This window comes from Pituophis catenifer, unplaced genomic scaffold (assembly GCF_029215685.1).
Source record: "Pituophis catenifer annectens isolate HBS135680 unplaced genomic scaffold, rPitCat1.0.hap2 SCAF_15, whole genome shotgun sequence".
NCBI classification, from domain to species: domain Eukaryota; kingdom Metazoa; phylum Chordata; class Lepidosauria; order Squamata; family Colubridae; genus Pituophis; species Pituophis catenifer.
Window position 1 is genome coordinate 23079603 of NW_027256895.1, and position 23995 is coordinate 23103597.

Sequence of the window (23995 nt, forward strand, 5' to 3'; positions counted from 1 at the left end):
TTCTATTGCATGTCTAGGATTTGCCCATATAGGTATCTTGTAATTTAACTTATATTGATACTTTTTCCAAACCCTCAGCAAGGCATTTCTAAGTATGTGACCCTTAAACACCTTATCCACTTTTTTTTCATATAACAAGTAAGCATGCCAAGCCTACAACACACACACATACACACACAAAACACACTAGATATTGTACGAAATCTACTGTAAATATACAGACATATTTTAACATTTCACTTGTTCGGAAAGTTAAGTGAAAAATTTAAAACTAAACATTAGCTAATACCTTCCTTTTAAATAAATACTTCCTGGAATGTATTCCCCAAATAGGCAGAATGTTAAAAAAAATGGAGAACAAAAGACTCATGACTTCTGTAGGCATCGAGATGTTAATGTTACAATTAAAATAGATATTGGATAGTCTTTTTTTTGGAAAAAATATTCAATAAGTCTAGAAGAGTTAGTTAAAAGTACCTAAAGACATGAGAATCAATTGTCACAATCAATTCTGAAGACAACTTATAGTTTTACATACAAGGAGATTTCTCTAACACCTTTGTCCAACGATTTTATCTCTAGACGTTTTGGACTAAAACTCCCATGATCTAAGACAAAATTGAATGTAGGGAATGATAGTCCAGTACATATGGAAACTTTCTAGTTTGGGAAACTTTCATGGTATGGAATGTAAAAGAAAACACATTCTGTAATTTATACAGCATGTTGAGAGAAAATGATACAAAATTCCATTCAGACAACCAAAGATATTGAACAGTATTGCACAAAGCAATCCTTAAGTCTGATGAGGGTTCCAATTACATGATAAACTAGAGGCCAGATGTGGGCATTAAAAGCATTTGCAAATTTAATTTCCAAAGTCACCACATATGGCGAAAGTGGCAGAGGAATTGTTAGTTTCACTCTTTTTGCTAAGAAATCAAAATTGTACAAAGGTTTAGTTTCACTTCAGAATTACTGTTCATGCTTCTTTTGATCGGCCTACTTTTGTGCTTACTAATGCATTTTCCTTCAAATTATTTTTCAGAAGTTTTCTTAGCCCATCATTACGTTTCCAGGTTCTTGTTCTGATTCCAGAGGTTATAGGTACTCTTAGTGCTTTATTACTTGAGCCAACATCTCGTCTTAGGCGTTTGGCAGTCACCTGATCGTGCTGGTTTGTTAATCCACTGCTGGATGCAGAACTTAATAACGCCCTTTTTCTTGTAGCAGAAGATGTCATTGCCATGTAAGATGGCTTTGCACACACGGCACCTGGTTGTCTGTTTAACAACAAAGGAAGGCCAAGCCTTTGTAAAACACTTGTGCTGTTGGCTGCTTCTGACTTGCTTCTGGCTGCATCAGGAGAGTCCATAGTGTCTGTGTTATTTTTACAAAGCATAGTTGAGTTCCTGTGGCACTCTGGGGTGACATTATATGTAATATCTTTGGTGCTGCTCTGCTTTAATGGCTCCTGAATATGTGCCATGTGACTCATTTCTTCAAGAGTTGCCATATGAAGTACTTTTTTAATCACAGTTCCTGTACAGAGCGCCTCCCCCGGCTTCTTGCAGACCTCAGGTGTATATGCAATTGGGCAGAAGGCTTCGCTGAGGGATTCCACCATAGGGTTAGGACATGACTGGCTGGAATCTTGAAGATTTTGAGTTGTCAGAGGAGACGCCATCAGTTTTTGCTTTGCTCTTTTCTGCAGTGGCATTCCATACTCTGCCTCACATCGAGCAGATGTCTTGACTTTCTCCACCATAAGATTACGAGGCGTATTACAGGGAGTATTCCGATAGCTCACAAGCTGTGGAAATGACATGACAGCAGACATCATGGGCTGATCATTTTGATCTGATTCTTCTTCAACAATCTGATCAGCCCAAATTACAGCTTTCTCTCTGTGAATGAGCTGTTTTAACTCCCTGAAATCATCCTCAATGACACCATTGGCTAACTTCATCCCTTTTAAAGCAATATACTGTTTTATTAAAATTGGAAGCGAAAAATTCAGGATTTTTTCTGTCTGCTTATAATGGTGTTCTTGTTGGGATGCTATTGTTTTCATGTATTCAATTTGCGTTTTCAAATCCTGAATTTCCAATTTCAAGTGACAACACTCCAGATCTCTATGTAGCTCTGGAGGAATATGACCATCTTGACCCAGCAGGTGCATTTCATTCTCCAACCTATGCAACCAATTTGTGTTGTCCTCAAAACTTTTAGCTTCCTCTTCTTTTTTCTTTTCTAGATGCAAACGGCGACTTTTAAGTAAAGCAAGCCGGTAATCAAGTCTGCCAGTTGCCTTTTCCAGTCTCTCTGGTGAGCAGGAACATACTATTTCAACTTGTTCGTGGCAATGTTTCTGATAATGTGTTTTAAGGCCATTTTCTTTTAGTTGTAAGTCAAGCTTGAGGAACTCTTTCCTGATTTCCTCTCGATTTGCAAACACACACTTCAAAATTTCTTTTAACCTTGATATTTCAACTTGCTGCTGATTTGTACTTATTGCTGTATCTTGATTACTGGGAACAGATATTTTCCCCATTTCGTATGCTTTCAGTTTCTCTTTCAGCATTAAAATCTCTTTCTTTTGTTGTTCACAGATCTTAACATATTGGCTTATATGGCTATCCAGACTTACAACATTGCTCTTTATTGAGGATTTGATGTCTTTGGCTCGGTTGGCATATTTAAGAGTGTTGTATGTGTCATCAAAGAACAAAGAGGAAGGACTAATAGCAGCTATAATGATAGTGCGACAATTTCCTCCAAGAGAGTCTTTCAGTAAACGAGTAAGCTTACTATTCCGATAGGGAATATGCTGATTCTTTCTCTTTGGGTCTGCGAGGGCATTAATAACATTGCCAAGAGCAAGGAGTGACCAATTTATATTTGCTCCTTCTCTTAAGACAGCTCCTTTGGCCTTTGTGGCACTGGCACATTCGGATCCTGCCAGGTCAATGAGACACATTTTGGCAATACAGACATTTTGGCTGATACTTGCAGTTTTATCTTTTTTTTTTTTTTATTGCAAAAGTTTTACAATTACATTTTCACCCCTTTTCCCCCCCCGCCCCCCCCAAACTTCCCAACCTCCCTAACCCTCCCTAACCCTCCCCTCCCCCCAGACTTCCCTATAATATACTCATATTCATAAAGAACCCTAATATAACTTATATATAAACTTGAACCCCTCCCTCCCCTGTATAATTTTTCTCTTTATCTCATTACATTAAAAAATTTCTAGTACATTATTTTCAAATAAAAGCTATTTGATACTTTCTAATTTGATATTTGTTCTGAACATATTCTATCCACCTTTTCCATTCCCACTCATAAGTCTCTTGTGAACAGTCTTTTAAATATGCTGAAATCTTCGCCATCTCTGCAAAACTGGCCATCTTCAAAGTCCATTCCTCAATAGTGGGCAAAGCTTCATTCTTCCAATATTTACCTATCAATAATCTTGCTGCTGTTATCATATACAATATCAATTTTGTTTCACCCAATGTAAAACCCTTAACTATACCCAATAAAAACAGTTGTGGAGAAAATTGAATTTTTTTCTTCAAAACATTCTGCATGACCCACCAAATTTTTATCCAAAAAGCCTTAACTTTCCTACAGGTCCACCAAACATGATAATACGTAGCATCCAAACATTCACATCTCCAACATTTTGGCTGAACATTAGGGTACATACATGACAACTTTTTGGGGTCTAAATGCCATCTATAAAACATTTTGTAGAAATTTTCCCTCAGGTTCTGCGACTGTGTAAATTTAACATTCTGAACCCAAATTTTTTCCCATGTTTCCAGCATCACTGGTTCTTCAAAATTCTGTGCCCACTTAATCATACAGTCTTTAACTAATTCAGTTTCTGAATCTCTTTCTAGCAAAACATTATAAAGCCTTTTGATATGCATTGGACCTTTCTCTCTTATATGTCTAACCAATTCTTCCTCATGCAACATAATACCAGTTTTTTGGTCCTCTTTCCATCTCAATTGTAATTGATTATATTGTAACCAAGTTAAATTAATCCCTTCATCCAACAGTGTCTGCAATGTCTTCAGCTGCCATCTGCCCGCATCTGTAAAAAGAACCTCTTTATATAAAACCCCCCCGAGTGACATTATATTTGTATTCCACAAAGTATGACCAAGATCCAGCCATAGCGGTATTTTATAATCCCATTTGAGTCGGTGCTTCTTCCAAACTCTCATCAAAGAATCTCTAAGTATATGACTTTTAAATACTTTATCTACTTTGTCGTCGTAAAATAAGTAAGCATGCCATCCAAATTCAAGATCAAAACTTTCTGCATTCAATATTCCAGTCTTTTTCCTTCCAAACCAATCACTTGTTAAAGTTAAAGCTGCTGCATCATAATATAGCTGTAGGTTTGGAAGTTTAAGACCTCCTCTTTCTGGAACATCTTGCATAATTTTCAATTTCACTCTCGGATTCTTCTCGTTCCAGACAAACTTATTCACTCCAGATTGCCAAACTTTCAATTGTTTATCACTTTTAAGCACCGGAATCATTTGAAACAAAAAAAGAAATCTTGGCAAAATGTTCATCTTAACTGCTGCTATTCTTCCAAGTAAAGACAGCTGCAGTTTTTTCCAAGTCTCCATGTCTTTCTGCACCTCTCGCCACAACACCTCATAGTTATTTTGAAACAATTTCATGTTTGATTCTGCAACCTGAACTCCTAGATATTTTACCTTAGGCACAGTCTCAAAACCTGCCCTCCTTTCAAGCTCATGTTTACGATCTTGTGTCATGTTTTTAACTATCATTTTAGTCTTTTTTGGATTCAGTCTAAAACCTGAAACTCTACCATAGTCTTGTATAATGTCCTTCATCAAGATTATTGATTCCATTGGTTGTGATAGGGTAACAACCAGATCATCTGCAAATGCCTTTATTCTATAATCCTCTTGCCTAATCTTTATACCTTTCAAGATATTAGAGTCCCTTATTGTATTTAACAAGACTTCTAGTGTTAAAATAAATAAAAGTGGGGACAACGGACATCCCTGTCTTGTTCCTTTTTCAATTTTAAACTCTGTTGTCAGGCTTCCATTAATAATGATCTGTGCCTTTTGCTCTTGATAAATTGCTGAAATCGCCTGTATAAATTGATCCCCAAAGTCCATCTTTTTTAAAGTCTTTAGTAGAAAATTCCAATCCACTCTATCAAAGGCCTTCTCTGCATCCAAAAAGACCAGCACTGCAGGAATCTGTTTATTCTTCTCAAGATATTCCAATAAATCTATTACTTGCCTTACATTGTCCTTCATGTGTCTACCCTCGATGAATCCCGCTTGATCCTCATGAATCACCTTTTGGATTACTGGCATCAACCTGTTGGCTAATACTTTCGCATAGATTTTATAATCTGTATTCAAAAGAGATATTGGTCTATAATTCTCTGGTTTTTTAGGACCGACTTGTTCTTTTGGTATCAAAGATATGTAAGCTGTTGTCCATGATGGGGGTATTTTACCCCCTTGTTGAATATTGCAAAATAAATCTCTAAGTTGTTCCACCATTTCAGCTTGCAAAATTTTGTAATACACTGCAGTCAAACCATCCGTACCAGGAGCTTTAGCTGTTTTTAACTGTTTAATTGCTACTATTATCTCCTCCTCTGTTATAGGATAATTCATTCTTTCCTTTTGTTGATCAGTAATTTTTGTAACTCTTTTATCGTTTAAGTATTTTTCTATAAGTCCATTCTGCACCTCCTCTTTGGCATATAGTTTAGTATAATAGTCCACAAAAGCTTCTTTAATTAATTTTTGTTGAAAAATTTCTTTCCCTCCAATATCAATACTATCTATAGTCCGTATACTTTGTTTTTTCCTCAATGTGTAAGCCAACCATCTGCCCGGTTTATTAGCGTTACAAAATGTATTATGCTTCGCATATTGTAGGTTTGTTGCAACTTGTTCCGCCATAAGCATTTGAAATTGGTCTTTCAAAAGTTTTATAGCACTGCTTATTCTTTCATCTGTTGGATTTTTAATAAGTAACTGTTCTTTATTCTTTATTTCTATTTCCAATTCAGATCTTTTCTTTTGTCGAAACAGTCTATGTTTAGAATTCATGTAGATAAGTACCCCTCTCATATAAGCTTTACTTGCGTCCCAGACAATTTCAATTGGGGTACCTTTATTCAAATTTATTTCAAAAAATTCTTTCAAATGCTTTTTAAGTTCTGTTGTATTTTTTTCATATCTGAACAAGTTCTCATTTAATCTCCAAGAACGTCTCTCAACCTTATCCATCTCAATTTCTATCCATACTGGGCTATGGTCAGTCAAAGTTCTTGGAAAAATCTTTGTTCTTTTTGTCTTGACAAGTAAATCATCTGACAACAAGATAAAGTCAATCCTAGAGAAGGATCTGTGTCTATCAGAAAAGAAAGTGTAGTCCAATTCTTTTGGATTATGTATTCTCCAAACATCTTTTAGTTCCATATCTTCTTTCATATCAAAAAAAGTCTGTGGTAGTCTGATTCTAGACTTTGCCAAACTCTTTTTATCTAATTTAGAATCAATTACTCCATTCCAGTCTCCCATAATTAAAATAGATCTGTAATCCCATTGCAGTATTTTAGTATGTAACATCTTATAAAAATAGTCCTGTTGTTGATTGGGAGCATAAATTCCTATCAGAAGAATTTGGCCATTTGCTGTAAGCAATTCAATTGCTACAAACCTACCATCTTCATCTACTTCTATGACTTTAGCTGTTAACTTTTTATTTACATAAATAACCACACCGTTCTTTTTTTGCGAAGTTGAAGATATAAAATGTGTTCCTAGTTTGGAGTTTATCAGATATTTTTGATCTTGAGTTGTGATATGCGTTTCTTGTAAACAAATTATATCATTATTAAATTGTTTCAAATATGTAAATAATTTCTTCCTTTTCTGTGCTGAATTCAACCCATTAACATTCCAAGATAAACACTTAAAGGTCATCAGCCTCTTTCTGGAGCACAGAGCAAAATACTTGAAGGTCATCCGAAAGCTTCGATCTCGCTCCTCCCATAGCTCCAATCTCTTGTGCAGTACTCTTAACTACCTCCTTGTCTTGTCTTTCCTGTTGCTGTTGTTGCTTTTGTTTAAGTAACTTAGATTGAGCTCTAGTTATACGTTGATCCTTAACTTCAATCATCCGAACCGAGTCCAAAATTGGAGAAGATTCCAGCAAGGGCTCATGCAGAAGACCTCCTTCTGCACCTTGCACTTCTTCTAATTCCTGCTTGGACTGTTCTTGCAATTCTCGTTGAGGTTGCTTCTCTTCACTCTCTTTAATCTCCAAAACTGTAGATGTACGTGGAGATGGTGTTCTTTCCTTAAGAATAGTAGTATAAAAATGTTGTGCCTTCTCCACGGTATTCAAACGGCATCTTTCTCCCTTGTATCTGAAAATTATCCCAGCTGGTGCGTCCCACCGGAAGGGTATCTGTAAATTTTGCAATTCCTTGACAAGAAAGCCAAATTCTTTTCTAGCTTTCAGCATTTTAGGAGGCAATTCTTTATAAATTCCAATTCGTGAGCCCCCCACTTGTACAGAAGTGTAAAAGGATTTTTGCAGGATATCATTTCTTATTTCTCTATCTGTAAAATATATGACCACATCTCTAGGTAATTGTCTTTGTCTGGCCACCCAAGAGTTCACTCTGTAAATTTTGTCTATTTTATGAAAAACCACATCAGGATTAACTTGTAGAATCTTAGCCAAGGCCTCAGAACAAACTTGTCTCAAATCCTGTCTTTCCTCCTCTCGAATTCCCCGAAGCCGTATAGCGAACTCCATTGCCCTGAATTGTATCATGACAATCTCGTCTTCAACTCTCTGCATTTTATTGTCAACATCAGCAATTTTATAATCATTGTCTTTCATCTTAACATTAACTTCTGATTTAAGTTCTTCAACTTTAAAATCAACTTTCCCAATAAATTCTGCCAGGCCAGATGCCACTTCTGATATTTTTTTGGTCACCTTGTTTTGATTCTGTTTCACCATATCTTTAACTTCATTAATTTTCTGCATAAATTCCTGGTGTGATTTTTGAAGTTTATCATCTATCCCCTGATGTGATTTTTGAAGTTTATCATCTATCTCCTGTTGAGATTTTTGAAATTTATCATCCAAAGTTTTAGAAATAAATTCTTTTAAATCTCCCACATCAAATTCTTTTTTGAATCTGTAACTGTTGAGCAGGGGGAAGTTGCGTTTCATGTTTATGTGTGGGGGATCCCCCCCCTGTTGCCTTCCCTTCCTGCTTCTTTGAGGCCATCCTGCCGCGTGATCTAGTTTTTCTAAAGAGGGAAGTACCTTTTCCTTTCCCTCCTGCACAAAGACTTCTAAAAAAGTCCCCCAGATTTACTCAAATAAAGATTGAAGTAAAGCAAAGTCAAATATTGAAAGGGAGAAATTTTCCAATTGTTTCTCTTGTAACAAGCAAAGCAACTTTGTAGCAACTTGGAAACTTTGTAACAAAGCAAAATAACTTCACCAATCCACACTCGCTGGCTCGTTAACTCTGAGGCTAAGCGCCATGTTTTTTCAAAGCACTTTCACTCATTCGCGTTTTCTCAGATTGCAAAGTCAACAAAGTGCTAATACTTGCGTTTCCAAGTTTCAGGATTCAGGTAGTTTCGCTGTTGATTAAAGCTGGTTCTTTCACTTTAAGTTTCCTGCAGCCGGCTTGTTCTGCTAAGGCAGAATCGTCCCACGTCGCCCGGAGTTTCAGCAGGTTGGAAGGGAGCCACGCCTGTTCTCTCCCCAGAAACTTCCCTGGGGGGTTACAGGGGCTCGACCTGTGCCCTGCGATCTCTCCTTCTTCAATCCTGTGGATTCAGAAGTTTTCGAGCCGCTTCTTCGTCTCGAAGCGGCTCTACAGGCGGCGGGGCTGGCGGAGCTTCAAAAGGCACCGCCGTCGCCGAAGACAAGGAAACCGGAAGCCGTCTCTTGCAGTTTTATCTTGTTGCCTTAAATAAATCTGAAAGACAGCATGGGACCGAGATGAGGAGGCATTCACATCAGTAGGATGTTGTGTTCTGTTTTTGTTTCCATAATCCAACATTTGCAAGATCTCGTCTGCAGATTTGGGCTGATGCAAGGTTAGCCCATGAACCAAAACTCCTTTTTGAGGATCTTCTCGAACAGCCAATGGTCCTGAATTTACTAATAGGTCACGTATCTGCTCATTGTAGACCTCAAGATATGAAACTGCAATACTGCAATGCTTCTCTTCTTTCATTCGATCAATAGAATTGTAAAGCTCCATCATAGTCAGGTACATTACTCCAGGGTTTTCAGGGGAACCCAGCATTGTATGAGTCTTCCCAGCTCCAGTTGCACCATAAGCAAGTACTGTGCAATTATAGCCATTTAAAAAACCATCTAGAAATGTTTTGGTGGTGTCTTCAAAGATTTCCAGCTGTGCAGAATGTTCATCAAATATGGCATCAAATACAAATTTTAGATCCTTATTTTGCCTTTTAGTGATATCGCGGTTTGGTAATTTTTTTCCATGAAAGAAACTGACTTCTTCCACTTTGGGATCGAACACCAGTATATGTTTATCAACAACCTGAACCACTTTTTGAAAGTTGCCATCTCTCTCTTTAGGATTTTCAGGACGAACACGGATTACTACTTTAATATGATTGCAGACATTTTCTTCATCTGTAGCAGACATAAAATCCAGCTATGTTGCCTCAGGTGTATACCAAGTAAATTCTTCTTCTGAACCTCGAATGCCCTTTTTATCGACTGCCAGCTTGCTCTGTTTTCCAGCATTTTATAAACGATATTTTCCGGGATCTTTTGGACCAGTTTGTTGTGGCTTATCTCGATGACATCTTGATTTACTCAACATCCCGGAAAAGTCATCTCCAACATTTCCGTCTGGTCTTGCAATGGCTTCGGGAACACCAGTTATATGCGAAGCTGGAGAAATGCCAATTCTACCAGACAACCATCGACTTCTTGGGCCATCGCATTTCTCCCAAGGGCATAGTGATGGATCGGAGCTAGGTCGAGGCGTTGAGAAGTTGGCATCCTCCCCATCGGGCGAAAGATGTTCAGCGACTCCTCTGGTTCGCCAATTATTACTGGACATTCATCCCTGGCTTCACCACTTTGAACGCGCCCCTCACTCGACTCCTGCAGAAAAAAGTCCCATTCCGGTGGGGCACCCCCGAGCAGCAGGCGTTCCTGGCCTTAAAACAGACCTTCATGAAAGAGCCGATTCTTAAGCATCCTGACCCTCACCGTCCGTTTGTGGTGGAAACGGACGTGTCGGATATCACGGTTGGAGCGGTGTTACTCCAGGCTCACGTGGCTGGCGGTACTCTTTTTCCTTGCGCATACTATTCCCGGAAATTGAATCCTTCCGAGCGCAATTATACCATCTGGGAAAAAGAGCTACTGGCCATTAAGACTGCGTTCAAGACCTGGAGACATCACCTCGAGGGGGCCCGACATCAAGTGGAAGTCCGGACAGACCACAAGAATCTGGAGTTTCTGCAGACCGTGCGGAAACTCAATCAACAACAGATCTGGTGGTCCTTCTTTTTTACCCACTTCAACTTCAAAGTGACGTACATTCCGAGTGGGCGCAATCAACGAGCAGATGTGCTCTCGAGGAAACCTGAATATGCCCAAGTCAAGGACCCTCTTCCACCTCGGACAATTCTTCCAGTCGAGTCGTTCGCTGCCGTCCAGGAACCTGTCGACCTACGGGTTCATATCCGGGAGGCACAGCGGCAGGATGCCTACGTCAATCTTCGGAAGCGTGAAGTAGGGTCTGACACTCCCTGGACGTTTACCGACAATCTTTTGAGGTACTGGGAGAGACTTTATCTACCATCGGGGCCACTTAGGGGTCTTATATTGTCCCAGTGCCACGACAACCCTGCGGCGGGATATTTCGGTCTGTTTAAAACCCTTAACCTAGTGTCGCAGACCTTCTGGTGGCCTCATCTCCATCACGATGTCCAGACGTATGTGACGTCCTGCGTCCGTTGTCAACAGGCCAAGTCGGCTGTGGGCGCTCCCCCAGGACTACTTCAGCCCTTGCCGACACCAGAGACCTTGGGGTGCCATCTCGATGGACTTTCTAACGGACTTGCCCCTGTCTTCGGTTTCACAACTGTGTTTGTAGTGGTGGACATGTTGACAAAGATGGCGCATTTCATACCCTGTCGAGGATTGCCAACGGCTCGCACCACCACCCACATGTTCATCCAACATGTTTTTCGGCTACATGGCCTACCGGATAGGGTTGTGTCGGACAGAGGGACCCAGTTCACCACCCAGTTTTGGAAAGGGCTGATGACAACCTTAGATGTCAAGATCTGCTTATCGTCGGCTCATCATCCCGAAACTGACGGCGGGACTGAAAAAGTCACTGGAATATTGGAGCAATACCTACGCTGCTGTTGTGGCTCCATCCTCCGAGACTATCTTATCGGAGGAAGAAGGCTCCGAACATGAAGGAGAGGAGACGGCCAGGCCTCCCTCTCCAGGACCCTCCTCTCTGGCAATGCCTCAGGTGTCTCCCGAAGGGGAAGAGATTGGCCAGGAGCCAGGTGTTTCCAAGCCGTCGGATAGTGACGAAGAAACATTGTGGTTGGACCCACGCCAGCGTCGGAGAGACAAGCGTGAGCAGCAGAAAAGGAGGTGTGCCAGAGATTAAGCTGAGTCACTGGACCACACCCCACAGGCTATAAAAGGGAGTGTGGTGGCCAGTCGGACTCTGTGACGGACAAAGCTAATCTCTGGCGAGGCACTTGCACCTTCGGACACAACACCTATTTGTCGTGGATTTAATTACAAACTGGACTATTCAAACTGTGTGTATTTTTGTCTGTGTTATCGGAGTAAAAGCTCTTGGCAGGCAGCCTCGGAGTTGCTGCCAAGTTCCTTATCACTGACGTTGTGTGTTTGAAGAGTTTATTTAACCCTCGGCTGGCTGGTTGGGTGTGTGCGTGGTACGGGGACAGAACAGCTGCTTTGTCAATCAGCAACAGGACAACTGGACAGAATACTTAGCAGTCGTGGAGTTTGCTTTTAATAATTCCCAGCACACCTCCACTCAAAGCACCCCTTTCTTAACCAATCTGGGCTATCACCCGCGTTTCTTCCCGCTCACGCCCCTTGATTCCCTGGTTCCAGCAGCGGATGAATTCTTTTTTTTTTTATTGAAAAGTTTTACAAAGAAAATTCCCCCCCCAATATTCCCCCCACCCTTTTTCCCTCCCCCCTCCCCCCCAGACTTCCCAGAGCAAAATACAGGGTATTTCAATTAACAATCATAAGCTAAATTAGCCTAACTATTCTTAAACTACCTAATCCCGCCTGAAACCTTAACTCCACTATGGATAACATAATATTACTAAAATAAAGTTTAACATTCATTCATAAACTATTTGATATTTTCTTGTCTGATACTTATTTTGAATATAATCAATCCATCTTCTCCATTCCAATATGTATCTTTCTTGTGTATAGTCCTTCAGATATGCTGAAATTTTCGCCATTTCCGCTAAGTTCTCTACTTTCAATGTCCATTCTTCAATAGTAGGCAAAGAGTCCTTCTTCCAATATTGCGCTACCAACAGCCTAGCTGCTGATATTAAGTTCAAAATCAGTTTAGTTTCTAATGCTGTACAATCCGTCGTAGCAGATGAATTCTTGACTGAGTTACAGGCCGTTCATCAACTGGTGAAACAATATCTCGACAAGGCCAAGGAAGATTATAAAAGGGTCGCGGACCGCTCTCGGTGAGCAACACCACCATTGGCTGTTGGGGATCACATGTGGCTGTCAACAAAGCATCTCCCCTCAGACCGGCCATTCAGAAAACTAGACCATCGTTACATTGGGCCTTTTCCTGTGGAGGCGGTCATCAATCCAGTGGCCTACCGCCTGACCCTGCCTCGGTCTTTGAGGATACACCCTGTGTTTCATCGATCCCTCCTGGTTCCCTAACGGTCTACCTGTCTGCTCCGCCAACTTGACCGTCCTGGTAAACGGATTGGTAAATGTGATAGCCTCTTGCTGTAGTAATAGGATCTGGGATGGGTGAATTCAGCCAGGTCTCGCAGACAAATATGTCAAAAATGGCTGTATTTAATAATAGGAGGAATTCTGGTCTTTTGTTTACTAGGCTTCTTGCATTGAGTAACTTGCATTTAAGGCCTGTGGCGGTGAATTTTGAGGAAGTAAGGGGCATGCATGCCTAGTATTGGTTGTTGGGGTGGTGGTTGTTGAGATGTGGGCCTGTTCTGCCCCAGCTCCAGATTTCCGAGGATATTGACACACACCAACGGTCCTTATCAAATTTATTAAGTAGCAAGAATAAACCAAAGTCCGGCAAAGGTTGGCAACCAGCCCAGAAAACAAAATACGATAAGACTTTTCCAAAAATGCTCTGATAATTACAAGTTGTTTCCAGCAAGAAACTTACTAACCGCGTGTGACTTAAATAGGCTAAGGGAGTGGCCAATTATCCTCAAGCCTTACTTTTGAGGAGACCTCCTCCTCCTGAGTAGCCACTCCTGCCTTTTGGCAGCCCTGCGTGCTCGAGCATTGAGAAGAGGCTCCTCCACTTCGCTCTCTCCACTTGAAGGAGCCTCTGGAGGTTCTGAAGGCCCTGGCTGAGTCTCTGCCTCTGGCACCACATCCTCTTCAGCCTCCTCGCTGTCCGACGCGAGCGCCGGCTGCGCCAGCTGCTGGCATGACACCACACCAGCCTCCTCCTCATCGGGATCAGCCACGATCTGCGCAGGCCGCTGGCGGGCCACAACAGGGCCCTTGTTCTTACTTTTAATGCAGTCAGCGCGGTAGTCAATATACAAATCAGTTTCAATTGTATAATATTGTATATTAAATATATTAAATATATAAAATTGTATAATAAAAAATTGTATAATAAAAATTGTATAATAAATAATAATAATTTTAAAAAAGAAAGTATATCGGTACTTTACTAAGGCCAAGTGTAGCAAAGCTGAGTCTAGCATTTCGTGCCCAAACCAAGCAGTTAACTTTTCCCTTGGGACCCATCCCCCTCCCTGTTATCAGTGAATGGCCAATAACTTTCAAATAAATTGTTTTGCTAATAGTCCCCAGCTGCACAGGCTTGAAGGTGTTACATTCCACTGGGTGACCTTGGAACAGGCAGCAGCTTTCATGGGACAGTACAAAGGCTTTCGGTTTCCTTTCCTCAACCTCTCCCCCTCAGCTCCCTCCCCCATTACTTATGACTGCCTGACATCTAGTTAAGCAGGGCCGGTGCAGTGGAATGCCAGGTCTGACATTGACGATTATATCCCATTATTCAGTAAACAGTCCCTGCAAATGGATTTGCAAATTTTTACAGACAATTTATCCCTTCCTTCGCCGAGGTTGCTCTCCCTTTGATGGAATTACTAAAAACCAGTCCGTCTCCTACCAAGCCAAAACCTAGCCAACCCCTAGCTTGGACAATGGACTGTCAAAAATCCTTTGAACAAAATAAAGCTAGGCGGGTAATTACGGAATTGAAGGAACAAGAGATGTGGAATGTCATAATTGTTTAGACTAGGATTGATTATGATTGTTGAAGTTTATACCCTGTAATTTGTTCTGGGAAGAGGAGGGGGGGAGGGGGGAGGTTGAGGTAGGGAAGGGGGGGGAAATATGTAAACTTTTTGTAAAACTTTTCAATAAAAAAAAAAAAAATCCTTTGAACAATTAAAACGCCTATTCGTAGTGGAGCCGATCCTCCAGCACCTGGACCCAAATAAACCATTTGTGGTCCAGGCTGACGCGAGTGATGTGGCAGTGGCTGCTATTCTACTGCAAAGGAACACCCAAAACGAAGTAATGCCGTGTGCTTACGTATCGAGAAAGCTAACGGACACTGAGCGCAGATGGGCGGTATGGGAGAAGGAGGCTTTTGTGGTGCGATGGGCTCTATCCTGGAGACACTTCCTAGAGGGGGTTAATGAGCCTTTTGAAGTGTGGACTGACCACAAAAACCTCAAGGCGCTGAAGACCCTACGGAAGCTTTCCCCCAAAGTACACCCAGTTTTTCACAGTAGCTTATTGAAACCAGCAAGAGGATCTAACTTAAGGCCCTTACCAGCTGCTCCCCCTCCCTCCTTTGGTAGTACAAGGGGAGACTCATTATGAAGTTAAGAAGATCCTTGACTCTAGACTATACACGGTTGGTTACAATATTTGGTACACTGGAAAGGGTACCCGTTGTCTGAAGCTACTTGGGTGAAAAGTTGGGATGTGAATGTTGATACTCTAGTAAAGCAATTTCATGATAAATTCCCTGAGAAACCAAAAGGTCCATCTGGAGGGGGGAGAGGGGATTAAGGGGTCCTGTACAAGGTGTTAACCCCTTCTTTTGTGTTTTGTCTGTTTTATTTTTCAGGGTGTGTTTTTTTCTGCAGGGGGGGGGGGGGGCGCCTGTCAGCTTTGGAAGCCATATTAGGCCGGAAGCTTCCATGCTGCCACCTTCTCACATGTAGGAAAGTAGGAGGGGGGATTTAGTAGAGGGGTTGTCTTTAGACATAATAGCATTCTTCCTGTCGGTCAAAGTCAGGGCGATCCTGCATCTGGAAAAGGAGTGATCGGAGTGATGTCTCGAGATGAGACGGATGGTGATTGGAGCATGTGATCGACTGAGGAGTGAGGGGATGGTTTGGGGGGTTTTGATTTACTGAGGGAAAACCCGGACCTCTCAGATTTGGGTTTTCCCAGATGTGCCAGTTTGCCTATTCTAGTAAATAGAACTTTGAAAAATGCTTGCTTCAGAGTTTTTATGTGGAGTTGGGGGTTTTTTTCTGGAATGCTGACACAAGAATGTTCAGTTCTGGAGCCTCCTCGTTGTGCAAAGACACCAACCATCTGGAAGCACTCTCCTCCAGGTTGGCTGCGATGGCGTGGCCCCAGGCTGCATTGCTCCATAGTGCTGCATGTGATGCCAGACCTGGGCCAGGAAACGGGCTAGGTTGCTTGCACGCCCATTGAAGCAAACCACCAGGGTGTGTGTGTAGCCACTCTTCCCACACCAGGATTTACCCCAGTGGCAGATCAGCTGCTGTCATTGGTGCCAGTGCTGGGGCTCTAGCCGCTGCTGGGCCCATCAATGCTGCGTGCTGAAATTCTGGAGGTGGAACAGTGGGGCCAGTCACCGCCACTGCTTGTGTCAGGGTTTTGACTGCAGCCGTAGGCACTGGCATCACTGGTTGCAGAAGGGGAGGAGAGGGGGTAGCCAGAGTCACCGGTGGCTTCACATCCCGACCCCGGTACCGCAGCTCCCAGCATGGCAGTTGCATGAATCTCCATTCCCCCTCAATTGCTCCATGGATGGGCTGTGGGCAGTGATCAGGAACTTTCACTCAGCAGGGTCGTCCCACTCGGCTCGTCGTCTCGCTTTCCACTTGCCTCCCTGAATCACGTTGACCCCCGGAGGGACAAGAGAGTCTTTGGCCTCTGCTGCCTTGCCCATGTTCATCACCCAGCAGGTCTTCAGTCCCTGGTATGGAGCATCCCTTGCCCTCTCTCATTGCTGTAGGTTGTTGCTCGGGCCCCTCAGCCTTTAGTTTTGGGTGTGTGCTGGCTGGCTGCATCCCTGTTCTGGCTTGAGTTGAGCCAGGACCTCTCCTGGCTTCTTCTTCTCCTCTGAATCTTTCTCTGCAGTCGACATCTCAGGGTTGTTGACCTCCTGGTGGGATCCAGGCAGGATACTATTATAAGAAGTGGCTTAATGTCAGCTATCCTGTTGGTAAATGCAGCAAAAGAAACTCCTAGGACATTATTTTACCAAGAGTATAAGTACTAATAATTCCACATAGGCACAGAAGTAGCAAAGACAGTTTAAAAGTTTTTGTGTGAAAACCAGCATAGGTAAAATCCCCCCTTTCCCCTCATGGATCATTGTCCATCGATCAATTGCATTCAATCGAAAGGTAGGTAAAATGAGGACCAGGATTGTGGGGGCAATAAGCTGACTTTGTATAAAAAAGAACACCGCTTATGGGGGGGGAAGCCCTACTAAGCAGGTATATACAAAAGTATGAAGGCTATTGCTTAACGCATTGTAAGCCGCCCTGAGTCTCCGGAGAAGGGCGGCATATAAATCGAACCAATAAATAAATAAATAAATAAATAAATAAATAAATAAATAAATAAATTTATTTTGTTTTGAGAACATTCTGAGCACCTCGGAGGTTTCCCAGTGTTTTAACACCTTCGGTTGTTGGAACTGTCCCAGGCTGAATTGGCTCACTTGCATTCCTCAATTCCCTCCCAAGCCTCCCTTGCATTCCAATACTTTCCCTCCCCCCTCCCTGCTTCTGTTGTCTGGTTGCGAGCAGGGATGTGTAGTGAGTCAGCCATGACACTATAGACATAGTATTACTCAAGCATTCCTTTCTTTTACCCTCTGCTTGCTCTTCATTCCAAAGACTTAGGTGGCCTATTCAAGAGATGTGAACATATGCTGTGGAAGAGCAAGTCAAGAAAGTTATGTTCCATGAGTAGAAGTCCACTCATGCAAGATTGGTTACACTGTAGTTTTATTCACAACAGTGATTTCACTGTATGTAGTGCCTCAAGTTCTTGGGGCCCCTAGAATGACTCATGCCACAGTACTGTTCTGCAAGCTGCACTGGCTGCCAGTTTGCTTTCAGGTGCAATTCAAGGTGTTGGTTATCACGTTCAAAGCTCTGCGTGGCATGGATCTAGGTTAATTGAGGAACCATCTCACCCCAATAGGACTGGCCCACTCCACCTGTCATGCCCCAGCATATAATTTTTATATACTGTTGTTGCTCTCTAGCCCCATCGAGTGGCCGGAGGGACAAATATGCCCCAACATACAGTCTTTATATACTGTTGTTGCTCTCTAGCCCCATCTAGTGGCCAGAGGGACAAATAGTGGCCAGCAGACTAAAGCACTGTTAAGTAACACCAGCTGCCTGCAATTACTGCAAGTTCAAATCTCACCAGGCTCAAGGTTGACTTAGCCTTCCATCCTTTCGAGGTAGGTAAAATGAGGACTCGGTTTGTGGGGGCAATAAGCTGACTTTGTATAAAAAAGAACACCGCTTGGGGGGTGGCCCGAAAGCCCTACTAAGCAGGTATATACAAAAGTATGAAGGCTTTTGCTTAACGCATTGTAAGCTGCCCTGAGTCTCCGGAAAAGGGTGGCATATAAATCGAACCAATAAATAAATAAATAAATAAATAAATAAATAAATATGCCCCAACATACAGTCTTCATATACTGCTGTTGCTCTCTAGCCACATCTAGAGCATTTATTTCAAAAATGCTCGGACAAAAATCTTGTCTTGATGAACCTTTGGTTCCAAAAACTGAAGGTTGTTTTGAATAGTACCTAATTTTAAAACTCTGCGGATCTAGGAAGCCTTTTCAGCATTTTTCCACTGAACAGATTGTCAGCAGTGAATTGTTTCTGAAGAAGTCTCAAATACAATTTGTAATATGGAGCAGAAATGGAGCTGTGGTTCAGAGCAAATTAAAACACATTTGTTACTGTAATTTTTTTGAATGTCCATAGTATTTGGATTTCACATTTGTGTTCCTATTTTTGTTGTTTGTTGGACAGGCAATGCTGGACAGTCTTAACAGCCTATCTACTTATGCTTCCTGCATTTAGAAGAGACCACCTTTTTTCAGAAAGGTCGTATCTAACAAGTGTCATTTTATTAAAGGTTGAGAAGTTATCTTCTTTTCAATAATGGGCATTTGAAATGTTCACTCATGGAATGCAGAATATTTCAAAATATATTAACAAATTCTGTTTGTAAGAAACACACACACAAAGTCCCTGCAGTTCCTTGGCAAGATTTTTAGAAGTGGTTTGCCACTGCGTTTCTTCCTAGAGCTGAGAGAAAGTGACTGGCCCAAGGTCACCCAGTTTCCTTTGTGCTTAAATCAGGACTAGAACGCAAGTCTCCTGGTTTCTAGTTTGGTACCTTAACCACTACACCAGATGGGCTGTCTTGTGGGAAAAATGCAAACACTGAAAACACCAAAATGTTTTCTACTGGTGCTATTCTACTCCTGTTACATTTTTTAATGCCTTAGTTTTATGTATGTTTATTTAGAGGTAAATACACCCAGTGGTGGGATTCAAATTTTTTAACAACTGGTTCTCTGCCCTAATGACTGGCTGGGTGGTCATGTGGCTGGGTGGTCATGTGACTGGGTGGGCGTGGCCAACTCTGTCAGGGTATTGATTAATCCCATAATTGGCTCTGGGACAATCACCCTGATTTAATTAGAGGATGGATTGTGGCCTCTCCAAGTTGCAATATTCTGAAAAGAAACGCGAAGAAAAGTTCTCTAATAAAACTCATTTATTTGTTATAAAGAAAATAAAACACCTCACTAACTAAGAAAAGATAATTGCTACATTTTGGCAAGCGAGGTCTCCTGCTGGTCCAGCCGGACCTCTGGCAAGAGAACAAAAGAAAGAGTGTGTAAAGGAATGTGAAAGAATGCGGAAGCACGTAGCTTACTGATAAGAAGTTGGCAAGCTACGGAAAGTCAGACAGTCCAGAAATGATGAGTTCAGCTGGCAAATAAAATAACGCAGTGACATTCCCCTTCTTTGCCAGTTGAGCGAATATCAGTACATCATCAAATAAGGCACATCTTCTTACGCAGATACTCGTGTTGAGCTGCTGGGAGTGGTTTGTTGAGCATATCAGCAATTTGATCATGTGTAGATACATACTGCATTTTGACAAAACCTTTTTTCACTAAATGTTTTATGTTTTGATAACGAATGTCAATGTGTCTGGACCTAGAACCTGTAAAATGTGATTCAGATATATAAACCACCGATTCATTGTCTTCCATCACGGTGATCGGTCGGATAGGGTGTGTCCAGATATCTGTGACTAAAGCATCAAACCAAGTTAGGGAATTACATGCATCTGAAACACAAGCATATTCAGCTTCAGTAGATGAACAAGAAACAAAATTCTGTTTACGTACTTGCCAATAAACAGGACATCCATTTAAGAACATCATATAACCTGAAGTACTTTTGCGTGATTTCTTATCACTTGCCCAATCAGAATCTGCATAACAACTTAATTCTGCATAATCAGTATGTGTTGGTTCTAACAGTAATTTCATGTGTTTAGTGTATTTTAGGTATCTCAATAATTTCTTAATGCATGTCCAATGAAACTGTTTTGCCTTACCTACGTGTCGTGACAAGAGATTAACACTAAGTGCAATGTTGGGTCTGGTCCAATTACTAATGTACAATAGTGACCCAATGACTGAACGATAAAGTGTTTGATCCTTGAACTCAGGACTTGCTTCTTGTGTCAAGTTGTGAAAATCTGTTTGCATGGGTGTCTTTGTTGTGTTAGCATCTTTCATGTTGCAATGATGCAAAATTTGTTCAATTTTATCTTCTTGTGAAAGACTAAACCCCTTCTGTGTTTTTTCAATCTGAACACCTAAATAAGTGCTAATGTGACCTAATGATTTCAATGTGAAGTATCTCTGCAAAGCTTTGGCAAAAATTTCACTCATTTGCTTATTTGGACCAATATAAACAATATCATCAACATAAACAAGAACTATCTCATATGCATTGTTAGATCTTTTTGTGAACACGCACTCATCAGTTTCGGACTTAATAAAGCCCATTGAATTTAGTTTGTCAGTAAGACATAAATACCACATTAAACCAGATTGTTTCAGACCATAAAGACTTTTGTTTAAGAACCAGGTATCCCCTTCTTGCTGTCGGAATCCTGGAGGACTTCTCACGTAGATCTCTTCGTCTAGGTCTGCATGTAGATAAGCCGTGTCAACATCAAACTGGAAAACTTCTAAACCAAGGATAGTTGCAGTTGCTAAAGCAATTTTTACACTCTCAGTTCGAACTGTCGGTGAGTAGGTATTTGTGTAGTCCTCAGGATAACGTTGAGCGAAACCTTGAGCTACAAGTCTGGCCTTGTACAGTGACTCACCATTTGGTTTATTTTTGATTCTGTAGACCCATCGAGTGCCAATGACCTTTTTGTTTGCTGGAGGTTTTGCAGGTGTAAATACTTTAAGTTTCTTTAGACTGTCCATTTCAACCTGCATTGCATCATACCATTTGTCTTGCTCTGAATCAGGAAGTTGCTTGATTTGTGTGAAATTATCAGGTGGAAGTGTAACATTGCAAATCAAAGGTAAGGGTGCTTTTGTCAGTTGCCAAGAATATCGTTGTGGAGGGATTCCTTTTGTGGCCCTCTTGGAACGTCTCGGGACAACTGTCCAGTCTTCTTCTGCTTCGTCCTCGTCCTCACTTTCGTCGCTAGCGTCAGCATCCACGGCTTGCGAAGATGGAACATCGGGTTGAGAAGAATCAGTGGAATCTTGGTCATCAATCTGCGTAGCATCAGCAGTATCATCTCTGGGAAAATAAACTCCAGGATCATTGGAATGAATCCTGGACCAGTCAATATCTTCTTCAAAATTAGCAGATTGGGAAATCACAATTACATGTTTAGAGTCAATAAATCTGCTCCATTTTGAGTTATCATCAATACCCATAAATCTCAGTCTCTTTGCTGCTGGACTTCCTTTTCTTCTTTGAACTAAGGGAATGTTCACCATAGCATATGAACCAAAAATATGGATGTTTTTAAGATCGGGCTTGTAGCCATACAACATGAAGAAAGGAGTCTGATTTGTTACACTGCTCCAAGTACGGTTGACAATGTAATTTGCGTATTTTATAGCTTCACCCCAGTATATCTTACCAAGGTTGGCGTCTTCTAGGAGACAACGCATCATGGTTTGCAGGACCCCTTGTCTTCGTTCTACGACTCCATTGTGAGCCGGTGTGTAAGGGGCTGAAGTCTGATGAATAATTCCATTCTTACGCATCCAGTCCTGGAAACGCTGAGACATGAATTCGGCACCACGATCACTCTGGATTCTGGCGATGCGAACTTGGTGTTGGGTAGAAACAAGGGTTGCAAAGTCTTTAAAGATCTGAAAGGTCTCTGATTTTTCTTTCATAGGATATCCATATCCATATCTAGAGTAATTATCAACAATTGTTAGAAAATATTTTCTACCACCAAATGATGGCGGGAAAGGACCAACTATGTCAGTGTGAACCAAATCAAAAATGCGTGTTGACAGGCGTGTAGCGCGTTTGGGAATGGCTGCTGCTTTGGATTTGGCCTTCTTGCAGACAGCACAATCCAAAAACACCTTACACCCCTTTAGATCCAAACCTTTTGCGAACTCCGGCATCTTCCTAAGAACACGGAAACTGGCATGCCCCAATCTTCTATGCCATTTATGGATACACCTGGAATGCAAAGGTTTACCTGTTAGTGAATTCTCAACATTAACATTTTTATGCGGAACCTCAGGCTTGCTCTGAGCAACCTGTTTACCAATTCTCTTTTTGTTAGCTTTAGGAGCCTTCGGAATAGCAACAGGATCTCTCTCTGGAGCATCTCTCTCTGGGCCTGTGCTCTCCCTTTTTGGAGTTTGTATACATGCCTGTGTTTGTGTTTTAGGCTTTGGCTTTAAGTAATAAACACCACCAATTAATATGGTTCCAGCAACAATATCTCCATCTTTAACTATGTAACTTGCATTTTCAAGGTGGTGAACCTGGAATTTTAACATTCTAGACAAGTGACTCTGGCTAAGCAAGTTACTGGTTGCTGTTGGTATGTAATAAACATCAGGAATGAATGCATCGAGCTCTTCAACATAAACAGTTCCTTTTCCTTTGACCTGACAAGGATGATTGGAGAAAGAATAAAGTTCACGTAGTTCAGGTTCAGGCTTGTGCATCTCTGTGAAAAGTTCCTTTCTGTAGGTAACATGCAATGCTGCACCACTGTCCAAAGTCCACAGGAGTCGTCTGTCGTACTCTGGTTGAGATTGTGGATCATTGGTTAAAGCCAATGTGGCGAGTGGAGTTTGTGGATCACGCCGGGGACCACAACGACCTTGTCTTCCGCCTCTGCCTCTGCCTCTGGAGTCTGTTCCTCTGGGCTGGTACGTGACGGGAGCTGGAACTCGTTGGGGACAATCCCGGGTGGCATGTCCCACACGATCGCAGGTGTAGCATCTTGGCACCCTTGGAGCGTAGGTCCTTCCTCGGAAGGGGCGCCTAGCTGGAGCTCTTGATGCGGGTGGTCCTCTCAAATGTGGCGTGGCCAACATGAATGCCTCTTCTTCAATTAAAAGTCTACAGACATTGTCCACTGTGTGTTGAGCAATTGGGACTTGGTTAATTTTTGTAACAGCATCTTTCCATTCATAATTCAAAGAGTTAATAATGATGCTGATTATTTGAATATCTTCAATGTTATGGCCTCTTTCTCTCAATTCTGTTCTCAGACCTTTCAGTTTGGTCAAATGCCCTCCAATTTGTTCACCGGGTTTCAATCTCGAACCGTGGAGTTCAGACATGAGTAAACATGAAGATTCAATTGAGACAGGCCTGTAGCAATTTTCCAATTCAGCCCAAATTTGTCGGGCTGTTGTATTTGGTGGAAAAGTGACCTGCAGTTCAGTATCCATGGACATCAATAATGTTGTGTGAGCCCTTATCTCTAAATCTCTTATTGCATAAGTCCAAGGTTGAGCAGGAGGATTAAAAACCATGCAGTGAGTGCCTTCTCTAAGAAGCAATAGTGTAATCTCACTGACCCAGGCTTTATAATTGTGTCCTGACATTTTTAGTTTTGACTCACCAGTTAATGGAGAGACAGAAAATGCCTGGTAAGGAGCCTGCATTTGATATGCTGGCTGTGCTGGCAGAAATGCCTGTGGTATTTGCTGTGCCTGTTGTGGACCTAAAAATGGTCTTGGTTGTGCCATTGGAGGTGGGCCAGAAGCTGGCCCTATTTGCACTTGTGGCTGGGGGATATATGC

General features: G+C 41.8%; 1 protein-coding gene across 1 annotated transcript; it reads right to left on the bottom strand.

Annotated features, from left to right (window-relative positions):
* Positions 1 to 982: 982 nt before the first annotated feature.
* Positions 983 to 9742, bottom strand: LOC139324707 (kinesin-like protein KIF18A). Its single transcript, XM_070954443.1, has 2 exons — positions 8997 to 9742; positions 983 to 3008 (listed from the first exon to the last, which is right to left on the bottom strand). The coding sequence occupies exons 1-2, from the start codon at positions 9740 to 9742 to the stop codon at positions 983 to 985; spliced, it is 2772 nt and encodes a 923-aa protein (XP_070810544.1).
* Positions 9743 to 23995: the final 14253 nt, after the last annotated feature.